Source organism: Triturus cristatus, chromosome 7, assembly GCF_964204655.1.
Source record: "Triturus cristatus chromosome 7, aTriCri1.1, whole genome shotgun sequence".
In the NCBI taxonomy this organism is placed as follows: domain Eukaryota; kingdom Metazoa; phylum Chordata; class Amphibia; order Caudata; family Salamandridae; genus Triturus; species Triturus cristatus.
In genome coordinates, this window is record NC_140590.1 from 1,853,009,458 (window position 1) to 1,853,020,577 (window position 11,120).

Here is an 11,120-nt window from a genome sequence, read left to right on the forward strand (position 1 = left end):
TCTTTCCATATCCTGAATCCTCCTGTTCGGTATCACTTGATCCAAGGGCTGTTACTGACTTGGTAGAAGATGTCAAGGGTTGGAATAGAATTAAATTACCACCTGGGGGAGAACAGGGTACAATTGCTGTGGCCGTGATGGTTGCGGGAACTGGGGGGTTGCGGCTTCTCAGGCAAATCAGTCCCAGAGCATGCACTGGACCCCAGACCCGATTTAAGCTTCATATAAAGAGGGTATTCCATGACTTCTTTAGTTTTTTAAAAAGTAACCTCCTGTTCCGGGATAACCTCCTCTGAATTTTGCATTAAGGTCTGGTTAGGCAGAACTAACACAGATTCCGGGCTACTGTCGCTCTGGCTAGAGCTCATATAGACTGCCTCCAAAGTCCCCACCATAGGGTGCTGGTCCCCACTGACACTTGCACCTTCTTCATGGTCTCAAGAATCACTAGAGAGGGTGTAATTTGTACGGGCCAAGGCAGTGCGGAATGCTCGTGCTGTGGCTTGCCCCACTCATTTCTTAGCCAGTTGTGTTGGGGCTGGTACATCAAAGTGGGTTGTGACTGCAGAACCAGACACCTTGGAATGGCTTTGCATTTTTTTGCCCGCACCCCAGTCCAGAATCTTATTGAGCTACCAGGCTTATTTCCCGTATTTCCCTTGAATTATACACAATTTTGCTGTGTGCTGATGTCTCCCAGAAGAAAGGAAAGCTCTATTGTGGCCCTACCCAGCGGCCCTCTACCGGGAAGCATAGCCGGTCCCTGCAGGCAAGCAAGGAGAGCACGTGCACTAACCCCTGGCAAGAAACGTGGACGCCATAGCAGGAGGAGGTTCCATTTTCTCTTCCTCCTAGTCTTGAACAACGCTGATGAGCCGGAGTGCAGAGAGGAAATGCAAGTTCCGCCTATCCATGCAGCTTGTACAGCGGGTATCCAACAAAACAGCTCTCATACGGCCCCCTAAACCACCAAAGACCCATGAATTGCCGAGCATTCAAAAATCCAGGAGGGCTCCCTGCCTCTTCCTACTGGCTGCCTACTGCCTCTTATTTCTCAACTATCGTTCATTCTGGTTACGGTTGAAAACAGCAGCCGGGAACAAACAGCCGCCATTGTGCGGTCGGAGTCTCTAGCGAGGCGCGACCTGGCGTACTGACGCAGTGGGCGGACGGGGCGTTAGCACCTCAGCCGTTGATCATCATGTACTTCACAATACATGATCAGATTGTGCAGGCTTGACGAAAGCAGTGCTACACCTCCTTTATATTACCCAGGTCTCAATTCTTGCCATTGTTGCTCCCTTCATCTCACACAAAGAGTGAGTGAGGGTGTGGCCCATCTGGGTTGTTCAACACTTCCAGCAGATTTTTCCATTAGATCAAGGCAAATTTTTACACAGCTCATTTAAGGAGTACGGTTCACATTCTGCTTCTCATAAAGATATCCAGAATCAAGAAAGTATTTTCTGTTCTGCGCCTAGGGTATCGGGCAGATTTTTGAGGTAACTTTTTATAATTATGAGGGTACGCTTGATTAAAGTTATTTCTAAATGTACAACCAACCTTTTATTGTACGTCTTCCAGAGCCTGTCTTCCTGTGTGTGTGTGTGTCTCTCTCTCTTCCCACCCCTCTCTGGTTCCTTGTGTGCACCATATTGATTTACTATTCAGAGGTCCATAGAGTGACTTGGAGATGTTGGGTTGCATGCTGCTGCTGTGGATGAATTCTGGAGCCATAACAAGGTTCTTTATTGGCATAGCTCCCATTTCAGACCGACTGAAGACTGAAGTTGCCATGTTAATTTTCTATGCTAACAGCATGGCCACGTTGACTAGGCAGAACGTCTGGTATAGATAGTAAACTGTGGTAGTGTCCCCTTCTCTACTGAGCATGCTAAGGTTGTTGTTAATCTGTTCTCACTTCCAGAGAGGCAGGGTGTGAGGACTCCTACTTGCACCTCTTCTGTAGCAAACAAAGGAAAGATTAGTACTCTCAGGAGAAGGAAAGGATGCAAACCCGGGAGCAGAGCCTGCCAAGCAAAGGGCAGTTGGGAAAGCAGCCCAGAGCCGTCAACATTAATAGTTGCAGAAAGGCGTCTTTCACAGGGATTATTTCTAGAGATGTCTAATGTTTTCTCAACAGGGCAACTCATCTGAAACATTTTATTTTACTGTTCATTAATGTTTCAAGTTTCTAGAAAGAATACCTTGCGGCCTTTTCCTTTCATTATCTTTACCTCCTCGTAACAACAGTGAAACTTCGCTGATGCCAGTTGTTTAGAACCTCTGGTCTCTCCCTCAAGTATGGGACCTTCCTTAGGTTACCTTTGAGCCACCATGGTATATGGGGGGCTGGTATGGGCCTATCCATGATGCACACCTCACCTGCTTACACCATATCCTTTACTGATGACACTGCTGGTGCCAGGGGTGGCGTAGCCTGCAGAGCCGGCCTCCCAGCCGCCTTACTAGCCCCTGATGGGCCACAGTAGTCCCATCCACATTGTTTGCTGGTCCCATTACACTTTAAATGAGTTTAGCGTAGGTTCCTCTCTGCTTCGCTCTGCTCACTGCCTTTCAGGCAATCTGTGTCACCTTGCACCTCCACTGATGTCCTCCTAAGTATGAATCTGGCACCCAGAATAATGGAAAAACATTGGAAGCTTCTGCAGTGGAAGGCAGACAGAAGAAGCGAATCTGCATTTGGCCAGGAGGTTTGCTCATTGACAGTTCTTTTAATGAAATTAAGGAGCGAAAATAAGAGGGTGAGAAGATTCAAGGGGTGCTACGGAAAGCGTAATGAACATTTTTTATTTTTTAATATCAGTGACTGAGAAATACACAGAACTATGGCAATATCTTCAAAAATAGTTGCCGTGGCCAGGCGTGGTGGCGGGCTTCCATTGTCTCTGCTGCTGGGGATACCTGGGCTAGCGGCTTTCTCAGTAGCCAGTTCGAGGGCCCAGGGCCAATGAAGGTGTCATAATACAAAAATGTTGGCAGTGGCTTTCTGGAGAATTCTTTGTAAAGCTGTAGGCAACACTGTATCCAGCCCTCCGCCATGGGCTCTGTCTGTTGTTGAACGCCTCCTGCGTAGAATACATTCGATGTGATAATAAATATCAGACTATCATCTTGTAGGCCTTGTGCTCCAAAATCCCAGTGTGTCATTGTGTTCCTATTTACCTTACACCTTTCCTTTAATCCCTGCGTGGGTGGAAGTTTCTAATAGCATTATAGCCCTTCTGCCTTGGTCGGGGTGAATTGTTGAAGGCCCCACTTTAGATTACAGGCCCTTAACTGCTACTCAGGCCTATAACTAGGTCAGAAAGCATTTAATAACTAGCATATCACATGACGGAAGGGTTATAATGCTACATTCTCATACAGATTGTATTCTTTGGACAAGATTGCGTTCCTTCTGCTTTTATTGATTGGAATACGATAAAATGTGCCATTGATTACTTTTTCTTGGATATAAAAGTTAATGCCTTGACTGCTGTTTTAATACAACAGGTCACGAGGTTGCAGGTGCTGAAAAAAATCTTCCTTACAAAGTTTCATCAGAAAAGGTCAACATGTTCCCGACATCTGAGAAGGTTCCCGGCTCTAGACGCTATGTGTGGCCAGAAAGTAACTGGAGCGAAAGAGCAGTGAAGTCTGAAACATGCAAAAGTGACTTTGATGACAACACTCATTCTAGTTCACATCACTGGACCCCCAAAGAAATGCTATCCGGAGGGCACTCTGAGCGAGATGAGGGTTTACTGAATGTGCAGGTTTTTGAAGGCCAGTCAAAGTTGGAGAACACCTCGAAATCATATGCAGTAGCTGGAAGTGATGACGACCTGAAGCAGCACATCAGAATGATTGAACCCCATATAAGAAACATTGGTGTTTCCCGTAAAGCTAACTATCACTGTAAAGTATGTGGGAAGGGCTTCAGACAGAAGGGAAGTCTTATTTGTCACGAGAGAGTCCATTCTGGCGAGAAGCCTTACCATTGTTCTGTATGTGATAAAAGGTTTACTCAAAAGCATCGGCTTATCGGACACGAGAGGACACACTCGGGAGAGAGGCCTTTTCAGTGTGACATCTGCCTGAAAAGGTTTACTTGGAAGGACGGTCTACTGAAGCATTATCGAACACATACCGGAGAAAGGCCCTACCAGTGCACTAAATGCATGAAGTGTTTCAGCCAAAAGGAAGGCGTTATTAGACACCTGAAGACACATACAGTCCAGAAACACCAGTTCATGCCATTGAATTTCCCCCTTTAAAACAAGTAGACTTTTTTTTTTTATGCCTTTGCTTTCATGTGCCCTGTGCTCTCGCTACTTTTCACTATTTGGTGGCATATCCAAAATGCCAGTGTGAGTTTTGTTATGTTTTTGATGCTCTTTTCTCAACTTGTCAGGCAGCTGCACTCGTATCTGTCTAGAAACATTAACATGTTTGGCAGAGTTAGTTTTAGTTTGAAGTTTGGAATAGGACCTCTCTTGAGGCATGGTGTGATGGTATACATTTGTCAAAAAAATTGAAAGATAAGCCAGTATAACTCATTTAAAAATGTGTATTGCTAACAATTGTTTTCCGCGTTGTTTAGTCACCAGGGCACAGAAGGATAGCCTGTTGTACCACAAGCCACATCACTCGGCTGGAGTTCAGATACTTAAAATACATGTCTGAGAAGTGTTTTCATTAAGGAGAGCGGAAAGCTGCAAGATCAAGGTGCACGCGTGTTTGCATTCCTTCCAATCATTACCACTTCTGGGAAGAAATACTGATGTGCATTTTCTGTTAAACATTGTATTGCCCGTTGAGAGGTCTCCACTAGTTTTCTGTCTCAGGGCAGCTCCAGGAAAGATGTGGCATGTTCCTGCTCACACGAGATGTCCTCTTTCTACAGTGCATTTCAAGTGTATTGTTGTTCCTACTTCGATCTTGCTGTCTACACAACCTTATTAATCGGAGAGCTCCCCTAGTTCATGTGGATGCCTCCCTTTAAGATCAAATTCTATTCAGAATGTAAACGTCTTGGACGAGAGAGTTTATAAATATTGGATTCTGCCTGCGTCACTTGTAGAGCTGCGGGGAAGACCCAGGAATGGTCTGATTATGTGAACAAAACAAGAATTGCAAGTGTATTTTTTAATCTTTACTTCATTTTTGAGAAAAACATTGTTCCTTGCCATTGTGTAGTTTTTAAAAACGCCTTATTTAAAGACAAGCTTATAATGTGCTCCAGAGTCCAGAATGGTTTATGTGACATTTCAGGCAGAATTACTCCGAAGAATATGTACTTGTCATGCCTTTAACTGGATTATCAGTCCTTTCAGAGTTCTATAATTAAACCATTCCTGCATTGAGGTTGTCTGTGTTATTGTTGCTGATGATGTAATAAATGTTACAATAGGTTTTCCACCCTATTGTATACTAATTCTTCTGCAATTATCCTAAATGTGAGAGTGTATGGGATTTATGAAGCCTAACACTTGTTAGGAAGCAACAGAGGGCGGCATGAAAAGGAGGTAGTTTACAGGATGGAGGCCACACTAGGGACGCCACAGCATTGCAAATGCAAGAGGGCAGAAGAGTGGCCATTTTGGAGATATTTGGAAGTGGTGCAATGCTGTGCAAAGAGGTGCATCTATTTGCGAAAGAGGAGGAGGGTGCTTGTAGGATGCAATGGTTTTCTGTTCCAAATTCTCCGTGCTTATCAAGAGAAGGCATGCTGTTTGGTAGTTTCCTTCTTGCATCTCTTGGGTTCCATTCTTGTGATGTTGTCGGAGAGTTTGATTTTTGAGGCCAGTATATCATTGCCCCCCATGCAGATGATTCCTGTCTCTGTGCTGCAGTAAGACTCAATCCAGATTTTTAGTACTATAAGAAGTTTTTATTCTTCATTTTCTTGTGTAGGTGGGTGGCTGTATTTTTTTCATGTTCTCTTGAAAGAGGAGGGTGATTGGGCATAGGTTAGTGAGAACATCTGCTGGAGGTTGGGTTGGTTTAGTAGGGGCAGGATTTGGAAATCGGGAAGATAGATGGGTTAATGTTGTCAAGAAGCAAACGCAGGGCATTGCCACTCATCTGTTTTTTTATAAGAGTTGTTTGGATGATGTCATCTTACAGAGAGCGGAGGAAGGTGGCTAGGTCCTGTGGAGGGAGGGTGCTGTTTGCGGTAATTATGTTCTCCCTGACTTTTTCCATCCTGTTTGTGCATAACTTATTTAGAACTTGATTTATGAGATGTTATCTGTCATTCGAGCTGGAAGAAGAGATGGGTTCGCGACTCACTCAGTAGGTGATTCTTTTGAGGAGAGCTTAGCTTTGTTGAAATCTTTGTTGGTTAAGGTGGGATCGTAGGTGACACTGCTTGACCAACGCTGTTTCTTCCACATTATAACTTCATGTATCCAGCTTTAGAAGATAAACATCAGAGGTTAGAACCTACCCTCCAATTTAACATGTAGATCCAATTTAATATCCGCTGTTTGACTCACCTACAACTTTTATTCTATATTTACTCTTCCCATTGCATCCATATGTTGCCATTTCAGCTTGATCTTTATTGCCTCTAGAACTGTTCTCCTTTGCAGAGCTGGTGTTTACTGGGGTAGATGACTCCCTCACTGGCATTACCTTAAATGAGGTTTACGAAGCCAGCCTAAGCACATTTCTTACTTTGACTGCTGTTGCGCATTCTTCTATTGGGCATGGGGTTTTTAACCTGGGGTTCCATGACGCCTACCCAGGGGGTGCATGCTGCTTTGAAAAATAAATGATATTAGCAGATTATTAAGGTATATAGGCATAAATAAAGCAGAATATAAGATGTTAAATACTCTTTAAATGTGCAGGAATTTGAAATCAGAAGTTAAAAAATAAGTCATGCCCTATGTTGTTCGTGGAAGCAGCACAAGGACCGTAAACTGAATCTGGTATGGATGATTGATGGCCTCAGTTGAAGCACTGGTGTATGCCAACTAAAAGAACGCATGCATTAGGAGTAAAGACAAAGCAATATGCTAGAGCCTAGAATATCGATTTGTTTTTTAGAAATAAAATTAGATTTTGAAAAGCTTCAACCTTCCCCACAAAATTCAGATTCTAGCATATTTTTTGTTTGTGAATTAAATAAAATAGTCATAATGTGTGTATTTGTTCGATGTATGCTTGTTTCTGCATTTTGTGTGCATTGTTTTGAAGTTACAATTGTAGACATTGCTTAGGCAGAGGTAACCAACTTCCAATAGTTATTGAGTGTGGGGGTCCACATAAGTCAAAAGGTTAAAAACTACTGTTCTAGTTCATTAAATTTCTTTGTCAGTATGATTTTCAGGTTACTGATTGGCACATTTAGCTTTTAAGTAGCCCGAATAATTTTACACTCATTTCGTTTGCATGATTTATAAAATACTGCACATGTCTGGCTTTAGCAGCATCGTATTCTGTCCTTACCAAGACATAATGCGAGGAAGGGTATATGTTCTCACCTTCACCTTGAGATGCTTTTATCGGGTGCGTGGTTTCACAGTAAATCAGAATGATGGAGCCTTGTGTGTAATTAGAAGAAGGGCACATTGAAGCGTAAGGTTTTTCTCTCCCAGAGCAATAAAATGCCACTGCTGCGCTCCACATGGGATGAAGCATACCCTCGAGTTATGGGTACCGCCCAAAGCCAGCGGGTGACTCTCACTCAATGCATGTGGCCACTCCATCAGAACAGCGCAGCCCCAGTGAAAACTAATTCAATGCTTAATTCAACGAGTAACCCTTCTCAAATTGTCCGTTCACTTCATGTAGGACTGTCCATATAGTTAACCCCTTCCAGTCCTAACGTTTTATGCCATATCCTGGTACACGTGTTTATTCTGGATAATTCGCTCTCAGCTCAGAGGATTGACTAGACACAGGTCTTTGATTTGAATAGTCTTATTCCCTTTCTTTTGGGCCCATAGCTTTTTAGACCAATTTTGCTCTTGTTTGGGTTAGCCTTTTAGCTAAAGGTGAAGAGTACCTTTTTGTTATGGTATGCCGCTGACATGAGCGGTAATCAGACGACTGAAAGTAGTAAGACGGTCTTTCTCAGAGATAGTGCCTTTTTTGCTATAATAATGCAGTCTTGAGATTGTTCTCTAGACTGTGCCTTTGTTTCTGATTAGTTTGACCCTTAATTAGCCTGATTAAATTTGGGTTGCATGATCTTACATAAAAGGTTGTGTTTGAGGTATTGTGGTAGGGTTTAGTGTGGAGATAGAAATAGCTTGTTAGTTTGACATGAAGTCATCTTACCAACCTACAAAACAAAGGCCGTATCTGAATCGCACATTTTTACCTGAGTTTGTTCAAATTTGGCAAGTTAACAGGGAGCGCTAGGGTAAGAACTTACTCTTGTAGACCATTCAGGAAATGGAGCTCACTGCATCCAAAGCAATTGCTGTTTGAAACATTGTTCTGTACTGTCATGGGAGCCTGAGCCATTCCCCAGCCACAGGAGGGATCGAATATCAGCAGCATCGATTTGCAGCTGTGGCTGGCATGGATGCGATAGTTGATTTACCTTGCCAGTTAGCTCCCCTTCACACGTCCCCCAAAGGGGTCAGTGACAATGCAAGGAGTTGTGGAGCTTCGCAGTTACTGAGAAGTTGGAGCCCGTACATATGTGTTGAATGATTATACAAAAAGGTCTGGATCTATTCCAAGCTTACGTCTACCACCCCAGCCCACTCCCACAGTAAGCTGAACAGGATTGCTTGGGCTGCCATATCAGTAACTAGGACTCATAAGAACCAATGACCCATGATCATATGGTTAATTAAACAGAGATGAGAAAAAAGAGGGAATGCCTCACGCACTTCACAGCTGTACTTAGGGTCTGATTTAGATCTTGGCGGACGGGTTACTCCATCACAACGGTGATGGATATCCCACCGCCGAAATATAAATCCCACAGGAAATAATGGGATTTATATTTCAGCAGACGGGGTAGCCGTCACCGTTATGCCGGAGTTACCTGTCCACCAAGATCTATTTCAGACCCTGAATGATATTGAATTAATTAGCAACTTGTTTACGCTAGTGTTTGCAAATATATGTGTTATCAAATGGCAGATTATGGTATTGAGCTTGTTTCTGAATTATTGCCGCTCAGATTAGAACCTCACAACATGCAAATGTTGGCCTTTTTTTTTTTAAATCTCATTTAAAACCTAATGACTTGACTCCCATTTTAATGCAACAGGTGATGAAGCTAGAACACTGGTGAACGAAGAACCTATAGCATATGGTGAAACAAGCCTCCCATGTAAAGATTCATCAGAAACTAAGAAAGTGGTCGTAATCTCCAAAACAGCTTCCGGCTCCAGGAGTGGCAAGTGTTCTGCAAGCAGCTGGAGCTTAAGAGGCCTGAAAGTTAGTACATTTGAGAGTGACTTTGGGAACAACACGCATGCTAGTTCCCACCAAGGAATCCACAAAGAAATGAAATATGTTGGCGACAAGAAGCCTAGGGTTGATTTATTGAATACACATGGTTTAACAGGTGAAGCAAACGCCGAGAAAACCTTTGGACATAATGTACCTTCTAAGTGTAATTATCAGTGTAAAGAATGTAAGAAATGCTTCAGATCGAAGGGACATCTTATTTATCATGAAAGGACACATTCTGGTGAGAAACCATATCACTGCTCTGTCTGTGATAAAAGCTTTTCGCAAAGGCATCGTCTTATGGGACATGAGAGAACGCATTCTGGAGAGAAACCTTTTCAGTGTGCCATATGCAACCGAACCTTTACTTGGAGGGACAGTCTTCGTAGACATCATAGAACCCATACAGGAGAAAGACCTTATCAGTGCGCTACATGCATGAAATGTTTCGGTCAAAAAGAGACTCTTGTTAAACATATGGAGATACACACAAGACACAAGCAGGACTGAATCCATGGCTGACCTTTTATTGAAATGAAACAAACCCTCTACTTTTTCACTTTCTGATGTGCCTTAACCTTCTGTCTTCACTTACGGTTTCTGTTGGTACAAGAGTGCTGCCACCGTTTACCTTCTAAAATAGTAATTTCTTCTTAAAGCGCAACCCGGACCGCTTAAGTGCCCTGGAAGCTCGTAAATATGCATAGTCAGTCTAAAGGTGACATTTGAAAAACAGCAGCATCAAATGAGCCATGTTTTCTAATTTAATTCATTCAGGGCTTGAAAAGTAATCAAATGTCCAACAAAGCCACGTTGTAAAAATTAGGGAAGCTACTAGACCCATTCTGTCTCTAGCTAAACTTGTCTTTTTTTTTTTTTAAAGTAAAAGTAACGTTTCCATTTAGGGGATTCATATTTTTATTACCGGTCAAGGGTATTAATCACAATTATTACATGCTTAATTTTCAGAGTGAAGTGCAGTAAGGCTGGAGCGAGACATTTTTGGGTGCCTGATACGAGAAAGAGATTATCCCAGCTGTACAGGCATTCCAGAAGCAAAGCTGACTCTGCTCTGCATGTTAAAGGTGATCCTGGCGTTGACTGGCTATGCCAAGCCTTCTTAGCCTTTCCCAGATCATGATCTAATGTGTGACTAACTCCTGCCATGCCAACATTTAGAGGCAATCTTGGCACAGGCGGCATGTGGTTGATTATTCTTCCAAGGTGCGGTCTTTCAAAGGCAGGTGGGCTAGAGGCACGTCAGTCGCATGTAAACTCTGATTCTGTGATCTGTTCACAGGTTCTAATTTTAGGTATAAAATGTTTATAAATATGTGTATGCAGAGCCTAATGTAACATGCTATTTTGTAAAAACTATGTTGACCTTATTTTGTGTAGTTTTCTGAAAGACAGACTCGTTGACCTTTCTGGTTGGATGTTTCATGGCCTCTTAATGAACTGCACTAGAGGTATTGTGTAGCCTAGATTTCATAATAAATCATGATAATAGGTGAACTGACTCCATTTCATTATTTTAATATAAACAATAAAGCTGTTTCACAACTGGCTGGAAAATGAAGTGAAAACTGAGAAGCACAGATAAAACGTTTTTAAGAATTCTGTTTGTATAATTCTTTTGATATCTTTTGCTATTCCAGAAAAACAAAGGTCCGTTCATTTGCATTTATTTA

The 11,120-nt window shown here is 42.7% G+C and overlaps 1 protein-coding gene across 3 annotated transcripts in view; it reads left to right on the top strand.

Annotated features, from left to right (window-relative positions):
* The window catches only part of LOC146813450 (uncharacterized), a 130,368-nt gene extending 120,064 nt beyond the window's left edge, over positions 1-10,304 (top strand). For 2 of the 3 annotated variants that reach the window (XM_085620207.1, XM_085620209.1), the window contains one exon: positions 3,517-5,370. In XM_085620207.1, the coding sequence (XP_085476333.1) occupies positions 3,517-4,280 (764 nt within the window). In that variant the 3' untranslated portion in view covers positions 4,281-5,370. Of the gene's footprint in view, positions 1-3,516; positions 5,371-9,244 lie in introns of those variants that run through there. The other variant, XM_085620208.1, reaches the window with a different exon arrangement.
* The last annotated feature ends 816 nt before the right edge of the window (positions 10,305-11,120 follow it).